Consider the following 26841-nt stretch of genomic DNA (forward strand, 5'->3'; position numbering starts at 1 on the left):
ACGACAAACACTTCTAAAACAAAAAAGCAAAAAGCCGCTACTGCTACTGCTTCGGCTACTCTTACTGCTACTGCTACTGCTGCCGCTGCCGCTGCCACTGCCACTGCCGCTGCCACTGCCGCTGCCGCTGCCGCTGCCGCTGCCACTGCCACTGCCACTGCCGCTGCCACTGCCGCTGCCAGTGCTGCTGCTGCTGCTGCTACTGATAGTGCTACTGCTACTGCTACTGCCACTGCTACTGCCACTGCTACTGCCACTGCCACTGCCGCTGCCACTACTGCTGCTGCTGCTGCTTCTGCTGCTGTTGCTGCTGCTACTGTTACTGCTACTGATACGGCTACTGATACTGCTACTTCTACTGCTACTGCTAGTGCTGCTGCTACTGCTACTGATTCTGCTACTGCTACTGCTACTGCTGCTACTGCTGCTGCTGCTGCTACTGCTACTATTGATAATAATTCTCCTTCTTCTTCTCTTTCTAATATTGCTAGCGATGCTTCATAATTTATTTTTAAATGTATCATTTTGTTAAAACAGGAAAGAACTGTTATATATATTTTCTTAAAGGGATCTTTTCACGCTTTGGTAAATTGACAAAATTGAAAAAAGTTGTTTCAGATTCGTAAGTTTTCGTTTTAGTTATGATATTTGTGAGGAAACAGTAATACTGAACATTAACCATGCTCTAATATAGCCATTATATGCATCTTTTGACGATTTTAAAACCTAAAAATTATAAAGCGTTGCAACGCGAAACGATTGAATAATTTGGAGAGTTCTGTTTTTGTCGTTAAATTTTGTGAAACTACGAAGATTGCTTATATAAGGTATAAAATACGTCGAGAATGTGTACTCGGCGGAATAGCTCAGTAGGCATAAGCGTTTATAGTACAGGACTCTGCCAGGACTCCAGGGGTCACTGGTTCGAACCCTGCTCCGGGCAATGTACATTTCCTTTTTCTTTTTTTTTCTTGATTTTTTACTGGAGCTTTTATGATCCAATGTTTACATTTATCAATATAAAGCATTTAATGAATAAGTTAAAAAAAATGCCAAAATCTGTGAAAAGGCCCCTTTAAAGGTGTAAAGAATCTAAACTTTCCTGCGATTAAAGTTTTATTTAACTGGATTAGTATAGGCCACATAACAGACGCTATTGTACTGATTTGTACTAAACAACATTTTGTCATAATCAACAGTTTTAACATGCCGCAGTTTCCTTGGAAGTTGACCTTTGATTGGAGTTATGTATAAAACATTAACAAGGTATTTGTTGACAGTTTGTCCTGTCACAATTATATATTAGTTGAGCTAAACGTGTGATAAAGATCCCTTTTGGGGTGGCGTTAAATACTATTTATATTGTTCAACAGTGGGAGACTGAGAAAACATATGTTACAATTAATTTGTCTACTTTTCCTGCTTCTTCTTTATATATTTTTCTTGCTAATCGTTTAAGTTTAGTTTTAGTTAAGTAGGTATATCAATTTACATTTTTTGATAGATATTTATTTGGATAGTAATAGTATGTTTTATTTGACTTGACATCATTGAACCGGTTTATTCATTGATAAGATCGGGATCTCCACAGGTGTTTAATCTCGATTGTTAGGTGGGGAGAAGGGTCCGAATGATAATGTTGTCGTCGGCTTACGAATCACATTTCACAAGTTTTAGACAAATATGCATACGTTATAAACCTAATTTAAGTATTACATAGATAATAACTTATCTTTATTTTGATGAACTACGTTTAAGGTATAAAACTATAATTATCTATGTGTTGTGTGCCGCATACATACCATCTTGCTTTTTTAAATTTGATTACAACGGTCCGAAGTCATAAACATTCATTATGCATGGTTGCTAAAGCACAGTGTATACTAACTAACCTATGTTTATTTTTGTTTGCTAGGGTTATTATTATTATGTTTTATTTTTTTTTATTTTGGGGGGGGGGGGTGGGAGGGCTTTTATAGAAGATTTCAACTAGTCCTTCAATTAACGAAAAAAAAATATTGGTATAGGAAATATAAAAGAGTAATAGACAGCTTCATTCATGCTGTTCTATTATGGTGTTTTAACGCATATAATTATGTATGGTTGATGAAGCACATTGTATGCTACCGATGTTTATTGTTGTTTGATGATGATGTTAAGTTGGTGTTGCTGTTGTTGTTAATGATGATGAGGAGGAGGAGGAGGAAGAAGAAGAAGAAGAAGAAGATGATGATGATGATGATGATGATGATGGTGGTGGTGGTAGTAGTGACGACGACGACGATGATTTTGATTATGATAATGAGATTTGAATTAAATTAATGCGCAAAGATTTTTCTTTTTAGCGGCCAAATGCAGATATCTGCGCTCGGCCGCTGTAAGGGTTATGTAATATTTGCAATCTACATAGGAGTCAATAGCAGATACCAAGCACCATATGCTTATGAGAAACAAAAGCAAAATATTGGCAATCGCTGAAATCTCGAATATGACTTAATCATTTTATTAAATGAAAACCGGTAACTATTTTAAACGGTTATTATATTGCAACAACTTAGCGGTGTTTATCCAAAAGACCATTGTTATAATTACAGGGACGTCAATAGGCCAAACTATTCAGGAAATATGATTTGAGTCGTCAAGGATAGATTTTGAGATCAATGTACGTCCGATGAGATTTAAAGGGAGTTGGAGGCGTAGGGACAGATTCGTTCGAGTACGCGATCATTTGAGAACAAATTATGTTGAAGCTTTATCGGAATTCCGGAAATTTGCGATCGGTACCGATTTTTCCTGGTTCTTTTTTATTGATTCTGATAAGTTAGCGGCCGGCACGGACATGAATATTAACTGACGAAAACTTCTTCGCTACTTTCCGAAAATCTTCGACATGTTGCAAATATCCGTAATATTCCGCATTGTACTCACCAGAAATTGCAACTAGAAAGACTACAATAAATCAGTTAGCTACGGCTCGGGCGGGGATTTACCTTTTATCCCTGTTAGGGACCTAATGCCCCAGACTACCGGCTATTTTTTCCGGAATTCGAACTTGATACACTTGATATCCCTGAATTAAATATTTATATCCGCAATTTTGATCTCTATAGTGCTGACTGTTAGTATTGTATTTGACTGGAATGACTGTCGATTATGTGTTTTTAAGATTAAAACAAGCTTACGAAGAACTTTGTGTTTGCTTTTTTGTACGCTTTCTTTTTAAAAATGTATTGTCCGCCACGGACGCAACAATTGACCAAATGTACCAGATTGTGGTCTCTTTAAAGTGCTATGTTTTTACTGCCGTGATATCTTTAACAAACTACACATTATTGATCGTGGACGTTTTATACTCTTATTGAATTTGTTTCCCCAAAATATGCTCTTCTATTAGTAGATGTTTAGGTGACGATGTTCTAATTATAGATCTTACACGGCCAAGAAACACTAGATAGGTCTTTGCAAAGAGAGCTGTTGGATATCGTTCAATGTGGCCTGTTTATTTCAGAAAGCTATGTGCAATGTTTTATGGGGATTTCTATCAAATTGCCAATTGCAAAATTTGATTTAATTCATTCGGACCTACAAGCGGGAAACTTCTTCATTAAAATTCAATGGGCTTTTAAGAAGTTCGTTGAAAGGCCAAATTTGACGTTAAACAGCAACGCCGAAAAAATTGCTACTCAGTCTTATTTATCACTTTTTTTGTAAGATTTACCAGTAGACGTTCTTCAGTGAAATTAAGCAAACACACAGTGCCGACAAATATGGAAGGGTATTTAGGTAAAAATTACATCCTTCTTTGTGACTGTGTCATGATTCTTGATGGTACTTTCAATTAGTATGTAGACACCTTTTCATGCTTGATGACACTTACATCTTGCCTGATGTCCAATGTCTATTTACATTCTGCTTAATGGTATCATGCATGTGTACAGATGCAACATTCTTGTTCGTTAATTGCATGCTGCATATGTGTATGTTGGTTTGTGCAGAGAGACTTGTGCAATAGGCGCAGTGCATAATGAAATCAAATATTAATGCGTTTAATAAATTAACGCGATGGTAAGATGTGAGTTTCACCCAAGCACAAAGCAACATACTATCATGCATGATACAATGATGTCAATTGACAGTCATTCCGAAATGCTACGGAGGACTACGGAAATTTACGGCGTATAACGGAAATTTTATGTTATAGGAGAAGTTGCGCACCTTTGTAAGATATTTGCTACTGAACCGAAATTAACCGCGTGTTTGTAGACTTAACTTTTTTTTGGTTAATGACTAACCATAATTTTTGTACAGTAATTTACCTTCAATAACCAAAGAAAGTCTATGGATATATTTCAATATATGCTACTAATGCATGTATGCAGAGCTCCAGATAAGACGCTTAAAGTCGTAAAAAATTGAATTAAATTTAGTAAAAAAGTAGACTTAAATTCTGTGCGTACGGTTACACATTGGAAAAATAAAATAAGAATACAAAATGTGTGATCATGCGTAAAACTCAATATCAATGCATATAATGTAAACATTTTATCAATGAGTTCCCACTCGTCTAGGCCCTCATTACAATTATGAAATCAACAGCACTTTAACGTTATTATGAATAACAGACCATCTTTACAACAGTCGAAAAGCCGAACGTTTTCCATTATCTGGTCCTTTTATCGCAAAAAGTCTGCTGTAACCCGGCAATTGTCATTAGCTCTTCTTAGACTATAAACCTAAATGCGGATGTGCCAAAAATTATATTTACCTGAAACAAAAGAATTAATAATAGACTTTAAGGCTGGATTATTATAGAGTGTAAACCAAGATTTTGCTGAAAAAGTTATCTGGAACTTTGCATGTATGTTGAGAGGAAATCGATTACATAATTTCAAATTTACTAGAGTACTTTTATATTGCACCACATAAAATGCTTTAAAACTATAATATTGAAGTGCACATATAAACTTTATTATAGATGGGTAGGTATTTCGTGTCAATCTCTTTCACATATGAAAGAGCTGTTGGTCATGCTGCTTTAAGTACATATAGATGCATGACACAATTTAGATTAAGTAAAATAAAACACTAGGTATTTGCCAAGAGTCAAATATATACGAGCAGTAAGAGCGTAATCGTGCACAGCGAGACTTACTCATGTAGAATTGAAACTCTTATTGCTTTCTTTCGAAATAATTTCATGTGTCCGATCTAATATGCAATATGCCCGGTGTTTTTTTTGCGGATTAATGTTCCGTTTTTGATCCATAATTAACGAATGCCTCAATATTTTCAAAAATTAACACCGGAATAATGTTCACCGACATTTTTTCATACAGATTGGATATAAATATTATAGAGCTTAACAAAAAATACATTAAGCCCTGTTCTCCCGGCACACGTGCTGGACACACAGGTGGTTAGCGTGTGGCTATGATAATAATTAGTGAAAACATCTTTTTGAATGATAAATAATCATATTAAAACGAAAAATCAAATTCTCTATATATAAAAAAAATCACTACCGTTTTATATATAACAAGGTATCCAACTCGAAATCATCCGAAAACGGGGTGCATCGATTTGAGCAGCCATTACTAAATTAATTTTGCAGCGATTTTCATGACCCGGTCTTATTCAACGCAGAAATGAATTTCCTTTCAGGAAATGTATATATATTGTTATATTTCTACACATGCTGGGTCAAATTTTAAGAAATAAAGCTATACATAATTCGCTTGACCCAGTTGTTATCGATCAGACCGTATTTATGAATGAAATCTCCAGTTGTAAAGACACAACTCCGCATTGGAGCAATGAAATCACTCTTGTGTTTAAAATGTCAGTTGGTTGAAATGTATGTAAACAAAGGTTTGAAAATGCGCTGGACAGTTAGTTTTGATGCATAATTCTACGGCAAGCACGGTAAGAATGTTTTTTTCATACGTTTTATTGAATTATGGTATCGAGGTTCGTGAACTTTGCAGGGAAAATGCCCATTTCCCCGTGAAGATTTCAGTCATGAATACTGTCTGATCGATCACAGCTGGGTCACGCGAGTTGTGTATCGTGTTATTTTTTTAAAGTTGACCCAGTATTTGTAAAAATATTGCAAGACATATACATTTGCGCGGTTGGACATTTCTGCGTTGAATTAGACCAAGATCGTGAAAATCGCTGCAAAATTGATGAAGTAATGGCTGTTTAAAACGATGCATCCCGTTTTCGGATGATTTCGAGTTGGATACCTTGTTGAATATATATTTAACTTATTTTTTTTAAGAAAAGTTGATTTTTCGTTATAATATGATTACTTATCATTCCAAAATATGTTTTCACTAACTAGTATTATAGCCACACGCTAACCACCTGTAGCTGGACACTTTAAAAAAACACTATACAAATTCAAGTACTTATGCACTTAATTGATTGTAAACAATGACGGTTGAAATCCGTGCGTGGGAATTTTTCTGGTAACCAAGAGCGACGTCAACGTTCATGACAAACCTGTTTATATGACATTTATTTATTGATTTTTTCCAACTTGATTGAAAATTATGTTTTATGATATTTTAATACATGTAGATGAAGTAGTTGTTTTCTCAACGAGGAGTACAATAGTTGTACAGTACTAGACACGAGTACTTGTAACTTTCAGGTTTCTCTGTATACCACAGACATTATATAGTCATAAAATGATAAATATGTGTTTATAGAAATTGTAATTATAGCATGGTAAACAGACTAGAGAAATCTGAAAGTTTCACGCACAGGTCTGTGGCAATGGGGGTTTGGGCTACTTTATAAATATGAGGTCGATATGCAATGCACATCGGTAGATTACGTCTACTGTAATTATTTGGACTAGGGAAGAGCCACAATTCCAACACATCAGCCCCGTTATGTTCTGAATAAAATACATGTATAATTTCTTGAGTGCCAATTGCATCTTACAAATATCAAAAACATTCACGGCAGTCAATTCATTGTGTAAACTTACTGGTCTTCATGGCAATAATGAACGTATTTAGTTTAATGGAGATTATATAACGAAGGGAACTAATTCAGCTTATTCAGTTTACTAGTCAAAATGATTCGGATGTTTTCGCTTTTTTTTCCGAAAAGTAATTTATTCAACATACGGAAAATAAACGCGCGCCACCTGATGTCATAATTTAGTAACTTGCATTCTGCTTACTGCCTGTTGCTAACTGCCGTTGTTAATGACGCTTAGTGGCAAAACCGATTATGACTGGTTTCAGGAATAATGAACACACAAACATTGGATAGTCACCAAGCATGTTGAAACAATCATCAAGTATAACCGATAGAGAACAAGCATGTTGGAACTGTCATGAAGCATGTTAGAATAAACATCACGCATAATGTAAATATTATTCATGAATGATGTAATGTTGCAGCAATCATCAAGTATAAACGAATAGACAACAAGCATGTTGGAATTGTCATAAAGCAAATTAGAATAAGCATCAGTCATAATGTAAATATTCACCACGAATGATGTAACTTTTACCTAAATATCCTTCCATAGACATGTGTTGTTACTAAAATAGACATAGAGATTTGAGCATTGGGAGTGACCTAATCATACTGTGCTTTAGCAGTATTACGGAATACCGTTAGTGCCATCGTGGTTACACATTAAAATCCAGAGGGCGAGAACGCGAGAACGCGATAGTACGATGGCGACAATGTGACAATACGATGATGACAGGGTGACAATACGATGGCGACAATGCGATAGTACGATGGCGACAATGCGAGAACGCGATAATACGATGACGACAATCAGACAGTGCGATGACGACAGTGCGACAATACGATGGCGACAGTGAGATAGTACGATGGCGACAATACTACAGTTCGATAGTGCGATAATACGATGACGACAGTGCGAAAATACGATGACGACAGTGCGACAATACGATGGCGATAGCCGACAGTGCGATAGTACGATGGTGCCAATGCGATAACGCGATAGTATGATGGCGGCAATTCGAAAATGCGATGGCGACAGTGCGACAATACGATGGCGACAATGCGATAGAACGATGGCGACATTGCGATGATACCACGGCGACAGTACGATATGACTATCGCATTGTCGCCCCCGTACTATCGCACTGCCGCCATTGTATTGTCGCACTGTCGCATTGTCGTCATCGTACTAGCGCGTTTTCGCAATCGTACGAACGCATTGTCGCCATCGTATTGTCGCACTGTCGTCATCGTTCTTTCGCGTTCTCGCATTCTCGCCCTCTGGATTTTAATGAGTAACCACGGTGGCCCTAACGGTATTTTGTACAGTAAAGTGCGTAAAATCTGGTTTGGAATAACAATTTTTATGCCGAAAACAGATGTTGAAAACCCGACTTTGTTTTATAAGTAGTAGTCTAAATATACAATGAGTTTTCCGAGCATTAAATAAACATATTAAAATAAAATTCATGTTCGTATCAGTTGAAGTTCTTGTTAATAGTAGAAGCAAAGAACACAATAAAACGCTGATTGGGCTTACTAATTTGAGGCAAGAAAAAACACATCGCGCTATTATATATAACATATAACGCGCATCCGCAAAGTTCGAGCGCCCGTCTCGGTGCCGTCGTTTCCGGTGAAAGTTTCGCACAGGAGCTACCGAGTTTGGATATGAGACCACGAATCATGGCTTGACTTTATATATCAGTCAGCGTAGTACCTGACCAGACTGCGCGGTTGGACAAGCTAGGATGGACCAACTTCGGCCGCATATGACATAAGACCCATTTTCGCATGACGCGGGTCATCTGACCTTTATAGTGTGTATATAGCTTTGAATGGAATTTGCACATAGTTTTTGGCATGGACTTATTGTTATGTTAATGTGTTGCACGCTTTCAAAAGCAGAGGGCATATATAAGATCAATTATACTACGGAGTTCATTTTCTGTTGCAAAATGAAATGCAATAAAGATTGTTACTCAGCGGTGTGTACAGTATGACAGCGTTGTCTGTCTGCGATGCATTTATACTGGTTCTAAGCTGGCATACTCACCAATTGGACTCAACCATCTGCTCGAACAAGAAATGATAAGTTCTACTAGCATAAACCTTTAATTGTAACTCATTTTAAAAATATTCATGTTATTTATATTATTCAATTTATTAATCAAAATTATAATTATTATTTCCTTTATTGTTGTTTTTCGCATTAAGAAACTTATTCGGCTTACGAAACTGAAAAATCCCATTGGAAAAAATCCCATGGGAAAAAAAAATCCCATGGGAGAAAAAATCCCATGGGATTTAAAAATCCCATGGGATTTTTTTTTTTTTTTAAACACGACTAAACGCATTAAAATATCGTAGTTGTTCATCATTTCATAAAATATGATGTTTCTGAAAGTTTCATGAATAAATCTCTCAAAATAAGAAAAAATCCCATGGGATTTTTTTCTCCCATTTTAAAATGGGATTTTTTTATTACTAAATATTTTTATATATAATTGGCATAAAACCAATATACAGTCCTTAAATAACGTTAAAATACTTGCAAACGCAAATAAAACACGTTTTTTAAAATGTTCAAAATCCCATGGGATTTTTCTCCTATTTGCAAATTATGGGAGAAAAAAAATCCCATGGGAGAAAAAATCCCATGGGAAAATCGAAAATCCCATGGGAAAATGCAAAAATCCCATGGGAACCCCAACTTTGCTTATAAATTTTATAGTGAAGAAAACGCGTTTTTTGAGTGAAAATAACCAATTATTAATCAACGATAAGACTTTTATCGCATACTATGTCTCAAAGTAGCAAATCTTTAAGAAAAAGGGTACTTAAGTTTGCGAAATTTCGGTTTCGCAAAGTTTTTCCGGTGGCCGTTATGTAATACTATACTCTGCACAGTTTATATTAACATTCATTCAATCAGACACGTATTTTACACTTAAGTTCTAATAAAGTTGTAATGTTTCTACATGCGTTATTCTTAAGCCAAATTTGGGATACGATCTTGGTTTAGGCAGCAAGTTTTGATGAGGTATCTTGACTTAAGCAGCCATTTTGGACGCCATCTTTCTCATTTAAAAAACTATAATGTCCATTCCGTAATTCATATTTAATATGAATAACACATTTAAACTGACATCATAATGCATAACAAAATGCATTTCCATACTTTAAACCACATACGCGATGGTCATAATTTAACAACTATATTAAGTTGTGAAATGACTGTACCATTATCAAAACGATTGATAAGCAATAGCAATATTTAATAATTAAAAATAAGGCCATTCGTTTTCACGCTGAGTATGCAAAAGCTTTGTAAGATATTGTCATAGAAAACGAATAATAGCTGAAATGCAATCAAAGAAGTGTGTTTATTTTCAAGCAATGTATAGCCATACCCTGATCACAGTTGTTGCCTTGCCAGCCAGGTGAACATGTGCATGAGTACGCGTTTTGAAGATTATTGCACGTGGCGCCGTTCTTACACGGGGCGGGTACGCATTCGTTGATATCTGAAATACATTCGTTTACATTAAATAATATAATTAAATAGTCATTGCCTGTATCCCTGCATGCACGAGGAAACCGGTGCTTATTCAGTTCCCTATTTATGATTGGAAAGTCGCCGAAGGCTGGAGTTATTAACAAAGTTCATAATAACTTCATTGAATCAAACTAAAAATAGGAAGTAACTACGCGTGGACCAGTTTATGGATATGAAAAGCACATAACATGGCTTAAAAGGCACGTGAATCGCCTTGTTAATACACACTTTCTTCCGTTCAACCCCCTCTTTTGCCATGTTTCTGCAACCCGCCTGAAGGCATTATAGATAGAGTTTATGCAATGATATAAACTAATTATAAATAAGGTCACTCATTTACACTCATTTACAGGTTGCGTATGCTATGTTAAATTTTGTCAAAGAAAAGTAGCTGAAATGAAATAAACCAAGTATGTTTATTGTCAAGCAATTATCGGCCATACCCTGGCCACAGTTGTTGCCTAGCCAGCCCGGTGAGCATGTGCATGAGTACGCATTTTGAAAATTAGTGCACGTGGCATCGTTCTTAAACGGCGCAATTGCGCATTCGTTGGTATCTGAACGATAAACACAACACAAATCAATGTCTAAATTAATCAGCGTGATTCCATTTTTGGTTCAGAACAAACCGTATCGACACATATGAAACGATGTATATAAATTCGCCATGTAAGCGTAAAATTGAACAAACAGCAACATATCGCTAATCCGGTAGAAAACGTTACACACCCGGATTTGGTTGTGAATAGTGGATTAATATTTAGAAACATATCCTCGATCATGAATATGAATGATGCCAGTCTAGTATCATTGAGAGTCATAAGATTTCCAAGACGATTTCCAAGTTGACCGCCCGTTTCAGTATTTTGACAAATATATATATATATATATATATATAATTATATATGTGGTTATATAATCATGCCTTTATCAATTACATGTATCTAGGTATGCTACCTAAATTATTATGCTGTTACGATGCTTTCTGATTGGGGAATAAATTTATGAAATCAACATTCAAAATTATACCAAAAATGTCAGCCAATATGGTCACTTATGCAAACTTATGCAGTTAACATTCCATCACAATCTATTAAATCTAAATCGCATGCTTCTAAACTGGGATAATTGTCTTTTTGTATGGCATTTTTAAGATAGATTAAATATTAACCACAGAAAAAAACATTTAATTTATTATGGACTATACATGAAGTGAAAAACGACAACGAAAATAAGAAGACACATTTTTACGCATGTTCTTCATAATATATTTCAAACTAGCTGTACACATCGTATGTGTGTGTGTGAGTGTGTGCGCGTGTGTTTATTTGTGTGTGGCCAAGCAATTCTAGGGTGTTTTCAACGTCTCGGTTGTGTATAACACTACTCGGTGGTGTTAAATTTTAACAAACTAGCTTCTGTCAAGCTAACGTCTAAATTACGCGTTGATAGGCCGTATTACTTTTTATTATGTATATTCGAGCAGAAAAAAGGCGTTGATGGACAGCTACATCAGTTAAGTGTATATTAACATACTTCTGTGTTGCTACACAAACTCAATAATTCCAAAATCAGCATCTATTAAGTAAAATAAATGGACAAAATTTCTAAAAGTGTACACGACAAGTTTTTAAAGGGAGAGAATGTCATGGGACATCTTTTAGGGTTATAGAATGCCATATCAAGCGAAATGCCATGTTTATAGAAACCTTGTTTGAGTTGCAGCCATGATAAGAAGAGGATTAGATGTGCAACACTAAAGATTGAAACTCTCATATATTGACGTTTGAGCTTGCTGATAGATATTAGAAGTAACATACTTGTGAACATTTATCACGTGTTTTACACGTGGCACGTGCGCATTTGTTTATATCTGAAATAACGCTTCAATTTACTTTCTTCTGATAGAACAAAAGGCAAGAATATAAAATAAGCAAAACCTGTCTAAAGGCTTTGTACGTTTTGGACATGTACACCTGAGAGACGACGTTAAGCATAAAGGTAGCCTGTGCATTTGTCTTGAATTAACAATATTTACAATATAACCAGCAGTGACATTAACTAATTATAAGAAATTCAGTCACTAATTTACAGACGTGTAAAACATAAACGATATTTACAACTCATGGCCGGAAAAAGTTGAGGTCAATATTTAATAATGAAACCAAGGTAGTGTCTAGACAGAGCATTAGGGTTCCATTATAGAAAAGGTTTATAACAAGGTAAACAACGTTCTAACAGCCATGAAAAGCAAGTATAACTAGCGACTATGCAATCGCTAATAAACAATCCTCTGAAGCATGCTATGACAACTCCCCACATACAGGTGTGTTAATGGAAACGTCGGAATGAAAGACAAAAGTTGTGAAACGTACTCATATTAACACAAGAACATATCCATATGCTTAACAACTGACAGCATAAGATCAACACGCACAAATACGACATGATCTTAATGAACAAAAGTTAAAAAAATAATACGTTTTATGGTATTACAATTGATAGCTAATTTGCCCCTTGACATAACACCGGTAAATTTTCATTTATTATAAATCATATATTCATAGAGTGTGCTTTATACAAAGATATAAATTATATCGTAATATAAGGATCATGGTGATATCATCATGTAATACTATACTCTGCACAGTTTATATTAACATTCATTCAATCAGACACGTATTTTACACTTAAGTTCTAATAAAGTTGTAATGTTTCTACATGCGTTATTCTTAAGCCAAATTTGGGATACGATCTTGGTTTAGGCAGCAAGTTTTGATGAGGTATATTGACTTAAGCAGCCATTTTGGACGCCATCTTTCTCATTAAAAAAACACTATAATGTCCATTCCGTAATTCATATTTAATATGAATAACACATTTAAACTGACATCATAATGCATAACAAAATGCATTTCCCTACTTTAAACCACATACGCGATGGTCATAATTTAACAACTATATTAAGTTGTGAAATGACAGTACCATTATCAAAACCATTGATAAGCAATAGAAATATTTAATAATTAAAAATAAGGCCAATCGTTTACACGCTGTGTATGCAAAAGTTTTGTAAGATATTGTTATAGAAAAATAATAATAGCTGAAATGCAATCAAAGAAGTGTGTTTATTTTCAAGCAATGTATAGCCATACCCTGATCACAGTTGTTGCCTTGCCAGCCAGGTGAACATGTGCATGCGTACGCGTTTTGAAGATTATTGCACGTGGCGCCGTTCTTACACGGGGCGGGTACGCATTCGTTGATATCTGAAATACATTCGTTTACATTCAATTATGTTTATTGGAAAAAAACGCTTATATTACATTGAATATAGTGGACAAAGGGCGTTCATATTAAATTTAGCAATAATGCTTCAAACGCAGTGTTCGTTTTGAGCATGTGCAACAGAGTGATAACTTTGAGCGCCACACGTAGCCTATGCATTTGTGGCCACATCGATCCATTTAACAACACGCCAAGACAAGTATTTAACAAATGTATAATGTTACGAAACGGTAATACAATTCGATACGCGATTGACTTGTATGGCACAATTTGCTAATCATAAAAAGCCATCCGTTTACAGGCTGGGTATGAAATAGCTGTGTGAAAAAATAGCCACCGGAAACATATTTAAAGGGAATTTAACACGGATGGTCACAGGTTCTTTATAACCATACCCTGATCAGAGCTGTGTCCTTGCCAGCCCGGTGAGCATGTGCACGAGTACGTGTTTTGAAGATTAGTGCATGTTGCGCCGTTCTTACACGGCGCAGTTGCGCATTCGTTGGTATCTGAACGATAAACACAACAATCACAATGTCTCAATTAATCAACGTGGTTACATTATTGATGTAGATCAAACCGTACCGACACATATTAAAAGATGTGTATAAATTCGCCATGTAAGCGTAAAATTGAACAAGCAACAACAAAATCGCTAATCCGGTAGAAAACGTCACACACCCGGATTTGGGTGTGAATAGTGGATTTATAGTTTGAAACATATCCTCAATCAAGAATCTGAATGATGCCAGTCTGGTACAATGTATCATTGAGAGCCCAAAGATTTCCCATACGATTTTCAAGTAGACCGCCCGTTTCAGCATTTTGACAAATATATCAATAGTGTGATATATGTGGTTGGAGAGTAAATTGATCAAATTAGAATTAAAGATTATACCGAAATGTCAACCAATATGTTCGCTTATACACACTTTTCGGTAAGCATGGAATTAACAATTTGTTATATAATTATTAAATATGTTGCGAAATTACTCAATACTGGTTAAAAACATCTTTATTGTATTTGCCAAAATTTGAAATAAAAATGATATGGATGAGTTTTTAATCGGCTCAATCAGCAAATGGTAATCAGCAATCAATCAATCGTAAGATAAACAACAGTCTTGGAATTGTATAACTTAAATTGTGGATATTTGTGCTAATTGTAAAATTCAAGCATGATCCTGTTGTACAAGAAACAGGATGGTTCACTCAAGGAGAGCCCGCATGTACGTATGTGTGTGCGTGTGCGTGCGTGAGTGCGTGCGCGTGTGTGTGTATTTGTGTGTGGCCAAGCAGTTTGAAGATGTTATACAATGTCTCATTAGTGTATAAAATTAGTCTGTAGTGTTATATTTTAACAAACGAAGCTTCTGCCAGGCGTTCGTCTAAATAGCGGGTTGATGGGTCGTATTACTGATTATAATGTATCTTTGAGCAGAAAGGGACGTTGATGGACCGTTACATCAGTTAAGCGCATATTACCATAGTTCTCTGTTACTACACAAACTCAATAATGAAAATTTCGGCATCTATTAAGTACAATAAATACAAAATGCCTAAAAGTGTACTCGACAAGTCTTTAAATGGAGAGAATGTCATGGGATATGTTTAAAGGGTATGAAATGTTATATCAAGCGACGTGTTTATAGAAAGCCCTTGTGTGAGTTATAGCCACGGTAACAAGAGGAATAGAGGTGCAACCCTAAAGCCCGAAACTCTCATAGATTGACGTTTGGGCTAGCTGAGAGATTTAAGTAGTAACAGATTTGTGGACATTTATACCTGAAGCAAATAGCAAAAACATGGGAGGATTAGTGCAGATGCTGAGGATTAAGCAAAGTAGTCAAACAAGTTGACAAAATGTATTGATCCGTTAAATCGAAATCATTCATCTAGTAAGGACGATGAACATTCCGACTGGAACAATAACACCAACGACTGTTAATGTTTATCAAGTCATAGATGCTTTTTAAACCCAAATGACACATTTAAAAACTCATGGCCAGAACATTTGTATGGGTCAATATCGATATACCCCAGTGGTAATCATTCTGTTAGTGATGTTAACCATTACATGTATCATGAATTGTTTAATTTAATACCACGGTTTTGTGTTGCATGACTCACTATTGCACACCTTAATTGTTGCCCAGTCTAGCCAGGCAACATTATAGTTATTGCTGACTTTTTAAATACTTAATGACCAGTCAATATAATTACATATACAGGCTAGAATTAGTTTTGTGAATTATCTTAAAGTGACATTTGTTGCTGGAAAATAAACAATACATTGGACATTTTTTCGCTTTTTCAAAAATTGTCTTAAAGTGCGTCCAGGGTTTTAACAATATCTAATAAAGTTGAAATCCAATTCGTGTCCAGAAAGCACCTTAGTGTTTCAGACACCAAAGTGTAAGACATATATCTTATCAATTCAAGATTGATTGGCTTACAAAATAGTTCCCAGGAATGTGACATTAACTTTGTATTAGACATGGTTTGACTTTGGTACCTACTGCTACTCTTACTGAAACAGGAACACGCAGATACAAAAACTTCAAAGCGGTTGCTAAAACAATTACAAGTAGACGTGTTGGTCATTATATAACATGTTATGTAATAGATTGATCTGCTGTACTATATGTTTTTCACGTTCCTGCCCTAGTGACCACAGTGGATTAATGCAAAGTTGAAATGCAGCCGCGAAAAAGAATGCAGCCGCGCAAAAGAAGAAATGAGGAATTATTTTGGAAGTTACTGGTCGTGACGGATATATATATCGTCAGAATAAGTCATTGTTTTCATAAATGTTTCTTTCGTACATGTCTATCTTATTTTGTTCCATTTTTTTAAAATTAATATTGCCAACAGATTGTAACTGAAGTATTTCAAGCAAACAGCAGGAACGTTGAACGTACATAAACACCTACATTTACAGCATAGTCTTTTAAACGTGTTGAGTAAATAACCTTAACTTCATTGACGTTGCGAATAAATAAAGCTGTTGTCAAGAGAGTGCAGATGGTATAATTTGAAAAGTGGATTAAAATAGTCATTGCCTGTATCCCTGCATGCACGAGGAAACCGGTGCTTATTCAGTTCCCTATTTATGCTTGGAAAGTCGACGAAGGCTGGAGTTATCAACAAAGTTCATAATAACTTCATTGAATCAAATTAAAAATGGGAAGTAACTGCGAGTGGACCAGTTTATTGATATGAAAAGCACATAACATGGCTTGAAAGGCACGTGAATCGCCTTGTTAATACACACTTTCTTCCGTTCAAGCCCTCCTTTTGGCAAGTTTCTGCACCCCGCCGAGGGCATTATAGATAGATAGAGTTTATGCAATGATATAAACTAATTATAAATAAGGTCACTCATTTACAGGCTGCGTATGCTATGTTATATTTTGTCAAAGAAAAGTAGCTGAAATGAAATAAACCAAGTATGTTTATTGTCAAGCAGTTTATAGCCATACCCTGGCCACAGTTGTTGCCTAGCCAGCCCGGTGAGCATGTGCATGAGTACGCATTTTGAAAATTAGTGCACGTGGCATCGTTCTTACACGGCGCAATTGCGCATTCTTTGGTATCTGAACGATAAACACAACACAAATCAGTTTCTAAATTAATCAGCGTGATTCCATTATTGGTTCAGAACAAACCGTATCGACACATATGAAATTATGTATATAAATTCGCCATGTAAGCGTAAAATTGAACAAACAGCAACACATCGCTAATCCGGTAGAAAACGTTACACACCCGGATTTGGTTGTGAATAGTGGATTAATAGTTAGAAACATATCCTCGATCATGAATATGAATGATGCCAGTCTGGTATCATTGAGAGTCATAAGATTTCCAAGACGATTTCCAAGTTGACCGCCCGTTTCAGTATTTTGACAAATACATATATAAATATATATGTGGTTATATAATCATGCCTTTATCAATTACATGTATCTAGGTATGTTACCTAAATTATAATGTTGTTATGATGCTTTCTGATTGAAAATTAATTGATGAAATCAGCATTCAAAGTTATACCAAAAATGTCAGCCAATATGGTCACTTATGCAAACTTATGCAGTTAACATTCCATCACAATCTATTAGATCTAAATCGCATGCTTTTAAACTGGGATAGTTGTCTTTCTGAGGCATTTTTAAGATATATTAAATATTAACCACAGAAAAAAAACATTACATCTGTTATGGAACATACATGAAGAGAAAAACGACGACGAAAATAAAAAGACACATTTTTACGCATGTTCTTCATAATATGTTTCAAACTAGCTGTACACATCGTGTACGTGTAATCGTTAAATTCAAATGCTTTACATTTTAATTCGATTTAGAATCGGTAAGCATGGACTAAACAATTTATTTTATACTTCTAAAATATGTTGCGAAATTATTTAATAATGGTTGACAATATTATTATTGTTTTTGCCGAAAATTTGAAATACAAATGATATGGATGAGTTTTTATGCAGCTCAATTAGCAAATGGTAATCAGCAATCAGTCAATGGTAAGACAAACAACACACTTGAAATTGTATAATTAAAATTGTGGATATTTGTGTTCATAATAAAAATTTACGTTTGATCCTGTTGTACAGCAAACAGGATGATTCATTCAAGCCAAGCCCGCTTGCACGTATGTGTGTGTGAGTGTGTGCGCGTGTGTGTGCGCGTGTGTTTATTTGTGTGTGGCCAAGCAATTTCAGGGTGTTTTCAACGTCTCGGTAGTGTATAACACTACTCGGTGGTGTTAAATTTTAACAAACTAGCTTCTGTCAAGCTAACGTTAAATTACGGGTTGACAGGCCGTATTACTTTTTTATGTATATTCGAGCAGAAAGGGGCGTTGATGGACCGCTATATCAGATACGCGTATATTAACACACTTCTGTGTTGCTACACAAACTCAATAATTCCAAATTCAGCATCTATTAAGTAAAATAAATGGACAAAATTCCCGAACGTGTACATGACAAGTTTTTAAAGGAAGAGAATGTCATGGGACATCTTTAAGGGGTATAGAATGCCATATCAAGGGACATGTTTATAGAAACACCTTGTTTGAGTGTTAGCCATGGTGAGAAAAGGATTAGATGTGGAACACTAAAGTCTGAAACTCTCATAGATTGATGTTTGAACATGCTGATAGATATTAGTAGTAACATACTTGTGAACATTTATCACGTGTTTTACACGTGGCACGTGCGCATTTGTTTATATCAAAAATAACGCTTCAATTTACTTTCTTCTGATAAAACAAAAGGCAAACATATAAAACAAGCAAAACCTGTCTAAAGGCATTGTACGTTTTGGACATGTACAACTGAGAGACGACGTTAAGCATAAAGGTAGCCTGTGCATTTGTCTTGAATTAACAATATTTACAATATAACCAGCAGTGACATTTACTATTTATAAGAAATTCAGTCACTAATTTACAGACGTGTAAAACATAAACGATATTTACAAACTCATGGCCGGAAAAAAGTTGAGGTCAATATTTTATCATAAAACCCAGGTAGTGTCTAGAAGGTTCCATTATAGAAAAGGTTTATAACAAGGTAAAAAACGTTCTAACGGCCATGGAAGGCAAGTATAACTTGCGACTATGAAATCGCTAATAAACAAGCCTCTGAAGAATGCTATGAAAACTCCCCACAATCAGGTGTGTTAATGGAAACGTCGGAATGAACGACAAAAGTTGTGAAATGTACACATATTAACACAAGAACATTTCATATGCTTTACAACTGACAGCATTTGATCAACTTGCACAAATACTACATAATCTAAATGAACAAAAGTTAAAAAAGAATGCGGTTTATGGTATTACAATTGATAGCTAATTTGCCCCTTGACATAACACCGGTAAATTTTCATTTATTATAAATCATATATTCATAGAGTTAGCTTTATACAAAGATATAAATTATATCGTAATGTAAGGATCATGGTGATATCATCATGTAATACTATACTCTGCAAAGATTATATTAACATTCATTTAATCTGACACGCATTTTACACTTAAGTTCTAATAAAGTTGTAATGTTTCTACATGCGTTATTCTTAAGCCAAATTTGCGATACGATCTTGGTTTAGGCAGCAAGTTTTGATGAGGTATCTTGACTTAGGCAGCCATTTTGGACGCCATCTTTCTCATTAAGAAAACTATAATGTCCATTCCGTAATTCATATTTAATATGAATAACACATTTAATCTTACATCATAATGCATAACATAATGCATATCCATACTTTAAACCACATACGCGATGGTCATAATTTAACAACTATATTAAGTTGTGAAATGACAGTACCATTATGAAAACCATTGATAAGCAATAGCAATATTTAATAAATTAAAATAAGGCCAAACGTTTACACGCTGAGTATGCACAAGCTTTGTAAGATATTGTCATAGAAAACTAATAATAGCTGAAATGCAATCAAATGAGTGTTTTTATTTCCAAGCAATGTATAGCCATACCCTGATCACAGTTGTTGCCTTGCCAGCCAGATGAACAGGTGCATGAGTACGCGTTTTGAAGATTATTGCACGTGGCGCCGTTCTTACACGGGGCGGGTACGCATTCGTTGATATCTGAAATACATTCGTTTACATTCAATTATGTTTATTGGAAAAAACGCTTATATTACATTAAATATAGTGGACAGAGGGCGTTCATTTTAAATTGAGCGATAATGCTTCAAACGCAGTGTTCGTTTTTCGCATGTGCAACAGAGTGATAACTTTGAGCGCCACACGTAGCCTATGCATTTGTGGCCACATCGATCCATTTAACAACACGCCAAGACAAGTATTTAACAAATGTATAATGTTACAAAACGGTAATACAATTCGTTACGCGATTGACTTGTATGGCACAATGTGCTAATCATAAAAAGCCATCCGTTTACAGGCTGGGTAGGAAATAGCTTTGTGAAAAAATAGCCACCGGAAACATATTTAAAGGGAATTTAACACGGGTGGTCACAGGTTCTTAATAACCATACCCTGATCACAGTTGGTTCCTTGCCAGCCCGGTGAGCATGTGCACGAGTACGTGTTCTGTAGATTAGTGCATGTTGCGCCGTGCTTACACGGCGCAGTTGCGCATTCGTTGGTATCTGAACGATAAACACAACAATCACAAGGTCTCCTTTAATCAGCGTGGTTACATTATTGATGTAGATCAAACCGTACCGTACGACACATATTAAAAGATGTGCATAAATTCGCCATGTAAGCGTTAAATTGAACAAGCAACAACAAAATCGCTAATCCTGTAGAAAACGTCACACACCCGGATTTTGGTGTGAATAGTGGATTTATAGTTTGAAACATATCCTCAATCAAGAATCTGAATGATTCCAGTCTGGTAAAATGTATCATTGAGAGCCCAAAGATTTCCAATACGATTTTCAAGAAGACCGCCCGTTTCAGCATTTTGACAAATATATCAATAGTGTGATATATGTGGTTGGAGAGTAAATTGATCAAATTAAAATTAAAGATAATACCGAAATGTCAGCCAATATGTTCGCTTATACACACTTTTCGGTAAGCATGGAATTAACAATTGTTATATAATTATTAAATATTTTGCGAAATTACTCAATACTGGTTGATAACATCTTTATTGTATTTGCCAAAATTTGAAATAAAAATGATATGGATGAGTTTTTAATCGGCTCAATCAGCAAATGGTAATCAGCAATCAGTCAATCGTAAGATAAACAACAGTTTTGGAATTGTATAACTAAAATTGTGGATATTTGTGCTAATTGTAAATTCAAGCATGATCCTGTTGTACAAGAAACAGGATGGTTCATTCAAGGCGAGCCCGCATGCACGTATGTGTGTGCGTGTGCGTGAGTGAGTGCGTGCGCGTGTGTGTGTATTTGTGTGTGGCCAAGCAGTTTGAAGACGTTATACAATGTCTCATTAGTGTATAAAATTACTCTGTAGTGTAATATTTTAACAAACGAAGCTTCTGCCAGGCGTTCGTCTAAATAGCGGGTTGATAGGTCGTATTACTGATTATAATGTATCTTTGAGCAGAAAGGGACGTTGATGGACCGTTACATCAGTAAAGCGCATATTACCATAGTTCTCTGTTGCTACACAAACTCAATAATGCAAAATTCGGCATCTATTAAGTACAATAAATACAAAATGCCTGAATGTGTACTCGACAAGTCTTTAAATGGAGAGAATGTCATGGGATATGTTTAAAGGGTATGAAATGTTATATCAAGCGACGTGTTTATAGAACCCCTTGTGTGAGTTATAGCCACGGTAACAAGAGGATTAGAGGTGCAACCCTCAAGCCCTAAACTCTCATAGATTGACGTTTGGGCTAGCTGAGGGATATTAGTAGTAACAGATTTGTGGACATTTATACCTGAAGCAAATAGCAAAAACATGGGAGGATTAGTGCAGATGCTAAGGATTAAGCAAGTAGTCAAACGAGTTGACAAAATGTATTGCTCCGTTAAATCGAAATCATTCATCTAGCAAGGATGATTAACATTCCGACTGGAACAATAGCACCAACGACTGTTAATGTTTATCAAGTCATAGATGCTTTTAAAAGCCAAACGACAAATTAAAAAACTCATGGCTAGAACATTTGTATGGGTCAATATCGATATACCCCAGTGGTAATCATTCTGTTAGTGATGTTAACCATTACATGTATCATGAATTGTTTAATTTAATACCACGGTTTTGTGTTGCATGACTCACTATTGCACACCTTAATAGTTGCCCAGTCTAGCCTGGCAACATTATAGTTATTGCTGACTTTTTTAATACTTAATGACCAGTCAATATAATTACATATACAGGCTAGAATCAGTTTTGTAAATTATCTTAAAGTGACATTTGTGGCTGGAAAATAAACAATACATTGGAAATTTCTTCGCTTTGGTTTTTGTTTAACCCGTTTATTTCAAAAATTGTCTTTAAGCGCGAACAGGGTTTTAACAATATCTAATAAAGTTGAAATCCAATTTGTGTCCAGAAAGCACCTTAGTGTTTCAGACACCAAAGTGTAAGACATGTATCTTATAAATTCAAGATTGATTGGCTTACAAAATAGTTCCCAGGAATGTGACATTAACTTTGTATTAGACATGATTTGACTTTAGTACCTACTGCTACTCTTTCTGAAACAGGAACACGCAGATACAAAAACTTCAAAGCGGTTGCATAAAACAATTAAAAGTAGAAGTGTTGGTCATTATATTACATGTTATGTAATAGATTGATCTGCTGTACTGTATGTTTATCACGTTCCTGCCCTATTGCGCACAGTGGATTCATGCAAAGTTGAAATGCAGCCGCGCAAAAGAATGCAGCCGCGCAAAAGAAGAAATGAGGAATTATTTTGGAATTTACTGGTCGTGACGGATATATACATATCGTCAGAATAAGTCATTGTTTTCATAAATGTTTCTTTCGTACATGTCTATCTTATTTTGTTCCATTTTTTTTAAATAAATATTGCCAACAGATTGTAACTGAAGTATTTCAAGCAAACAGCAGGAACGTTGAACGTACATAAACACCTACATTTACAGCATAGTCTTTTAAACGTGTTGAGTAAATAACCTTAACTTCATTGACGTTGCGAATAAATAAGCTGTTGTCAAGAGAGTGCAGATGGTATAATTTGAAAAGTGGATTAAAATAGTCATTGCCTGTATCCCTGCATGCACGAGGAAACCGGTGCTTATTCAGTTCCCTATTTATGCTTGAAAAGTCGCCAATTAAAAATGGGAAGTAACTGCGCGTAGACCAGTTTATGGATATGAAAAGCACCTAACATGGCTTGAAAGGCACGTGAATCGCCTTGTTAATACACACTTTTTTCCGTTCGAGCCCTCCTTTTGCCAAGTTTCTGCACCCCGTCTGAGCGCATTATAGATAGAGTTTATGCAATGATATAAACTAATTATAAATAAGGTCACTCATTTACAGGCTGCGTATGCTATGTTATATTTTGTCAAAGAAAAGTAGCTGAAATGAAATAAACCAAGTATGTTTATTGTCAAGCAATTTATAGCCATACCCTGGCCTCAGTTGTTGCCTAGCCAGCCCGGTGAGCATGTGCATGAGTACGCATTTTGAAAATTAGTGCACGTGGCATCGTTCTTACACGGCGCAATTGCGCATTCGTTGGTATCTGAACGATAAACACAACATAAATCAATGTCTAAATTAATCAGCGTGATTCCATTATTGGTTCAGAACAAACCGCATCGACACATATGAAACGATGTATATAAATTCGCCATGTAAGCGTAAAATTGAACAATCAGCAACATATCGCTAATCCGGTAGAACACGTTACACACACGGATTTGGTTGTGAATAGTGGATTAATAGTTAGAAACATATCCTCGATCATGAATATGAATGATGCCAGTCTGGTATCATTGAGAGTCATAATTTTTCCAAGACGATTTCCAAGTTGACCGCCCGTTTCAGTATTTTGACAAATACATATATACATATATATGTGGTTATATAATCATGCCTTTATCATTTACATGTACCTAGGTCTGTTACCTTAATTATTATGTTGTTATGATGCTTTCTGATTGAAAATAAATTAATGAAATCAGCATTCAAAATTATACCAAAAATGTCAGCCGATATGGTCACTTATGCAAACTTATGCAGTTAACATTCATCACAATCTATTAGATCTAAATCGCATGCTTTTAAACTGGGATAATTGTCTTTCTGAATGGCATTTTTAAGATATATTAAATATTAACCACAGAAAAAAAACATTTCATCTATTATGGACTATACATGAAGAGAAAAACGACAACTAAAATAAGAAGACACATTTTTACTCATGTTCTTCATAATATATTTCAAACTAGCTGTACACATCGTGTACGTGTAATCGTTAAATTCAAATGCTTTACATTTTAATTCGATTAAGAATCGGTAAGCATGGACTTAACAATTTTTTTTATATTTATTAAATATGTTGCGCAATTATTTAATAATGGTTGACAACATTATTATTGTTTTTGCCGAAAATTTGAAATACAAATGATATGGATGAGTTTTTATGCAGCTCAATCAGCAAATTGTAATCAGCAATCAGTCAATGGTAAGACAAACAACACTCTTGGAATTGTATAATTAAAATTGTGGATAGTTGTGTTCATTATAAAAATTTACGTATGATCCTGTTGTACAGCAAACAGGATGACTCATTCAAGCCAAGCCCGCTTGCACGTATGTGTGTGTGTGAGTGTGTGCGCGTGTGTGTGCGCGTGTGTTTATTTGTGTGTGACCAAGCAATTTCAGGGTGTTTTGAACGTCTCGGTAGTGTATAACACTACTCGGTAGTGTTTAATTTTAACAAACTAGCTTCTGTCAAGCTAACGTCTAAAGTACGGATTGATAGGCCGTATTACTTGTTTTATGTATATTCGAGCAGAAAGAGGCGGCGATGGACCGCTACATCAGATAAGCGTATATTAACATACTTCTGTGTTTCTACACAAACTCAATAATTCCAAATTCAGCATCTATTAAGTAAAATAAATGGACAAAATTTCTGAACGTGTACACGACAAGTTTTTAAAGGGAGAGAATGTCATGGGACATCTTTAAGGGGTAAAAAGACGCCATATCAAGGGACATGTTTATAGAAACACCTTGTATGAGTTGTAGCCAAGTGAGAAGAGGATTAGATGTGCAACACTAAAGGTCTGAAACTCTCATAGATTGACGTTTGAGCTTGCTGATAGATATTAGTAGTAACATACTTGTGAACATTTATCACGTGTTTTACACATGGCACGTGCGCATTTGTTTATATCTGAAATAACGCTTCAATTTACTTTCTTCTGATAGAACAAAAGGCAAGAATATAAAATAAGCAAAACCTGTCTAAAGGCTATGTACGTTTTGGACATGTACAACTGAGAGACGACGTTAAGCATAAAGGTAGCCTGTGCATTTGTCTTGAATTAACAATATTTACAATATAACCAGCAGTGACATTAACTAATTATAAGAAATTCAGTCACTAATTTACAGACGTGGAAAAGATAAATGACATTTACAAACTCATGGCCGGAAAAAGTTTAGGCCAATATTTAATAATGAAACCATGGTAGTGTCTAGACAGAACATTAGGGTTCCATTATAGAAAAGGTTTATAACAAGGTAAAAAACGTTCTAACAGCCATGGAAGGCAAGTATAACTAGAGACTATGCAATCGCTAATAAACAATCCTCTGAAGCATGCTTTGAAAACTCTCCACTACAGGTGTGTTAAGGGAAACGTCGGAATGAAAGACAAAAGTTGTGAAATGTACACATATTAACACAAGAACATATCCATATGCTTAACAACTGACAGCATAAGATCGACTTGCACAAATACGACATGATCTTAATGAACAAAAGTTAAAAAATAATACGTTTTATGGTATTACAATTGATAGCTAATTTGCCCCTTGACATAACACCGGTAAATTTTCATTTATTATAAATCATATATTCATAGAGTGTGCTTTATACAAAGATATAAATTATATCGTAATATAAGGATCATGGTGATATCATCAAGTAATACTATACTCTGCACAGTTTATATTAACATTCATTTAATCAGACACGTATTTTACACTTAAGTTCTAATAAAGTTGTAATGTTTCTACATGCGTTATTCTTAAGCCAAATTTGGGATACGATCTTGGTTTAAGCAGCAAGTTTTGATGAGGTATCTTGACTTAAGCAGCCATTTTGGACGCCATCTTTTTCATTTAAAAAACTATAATGTCCATTCCGTAATTCATATTGAATATGAATAACACATTTAAACGGACATCATAATGCATAACAAAATGCATTTCCATACTTTAAACCACATACGCGATGGTCATAATTTAACAACTATATTAAGTTGTGAAATGACATTACCA

The 26841-nt window shown here is 35.3% G+C and overlaps 1 protein-coding gene across 1 annotated transcript in view; it reads right to left on the minus strand.

Moving 5' to 3' along the window:
- LOC127865908 (fibropellin-1-like) overlaps positions 1-26841 on the minus strand; it is a 68537-nt gene that overhangs the window by 37707 nt on the left and 3989 nt on the right. The window contains exons 5-9 of the mRNA XM_052405973.1: positions 20893-21006; positions 20366-20479; positions 14239-14352; positions 13711-13824; positions 10410-10523 (exon numbers count right to left, since the gene is read on the minus strand). Of these exons, the coding sequence (XP_052261933.1) occupies positions 10410-10523; positions 13711-13824; positions 14239-14352; positions 20366-20479; positions 20893-21006 (570 nt within the window). The remainder of the gene's footprint in view (positions 1-10409; positions 10524-13710; positions 13825-14238; positions 14353-20365; positions 20480-20892; positions 21007-26841) is intronic.

The sequence above is a fragment of the Dreissena polymorpha genome, chromosome 1 (assembly GCF_020536995.1).
Source record: "Dreissena polymorpha isolate Duluth1 chromosome 1, UMN_Dpol_1.0, whole genome shotgun sequence".
Taxonomy (NCBI): Eukaryota; Metazoa; Mollusca; class Bivalvia; order Myida; family Dreissenidae; genus Dreissena; species Dreissena polymorpha.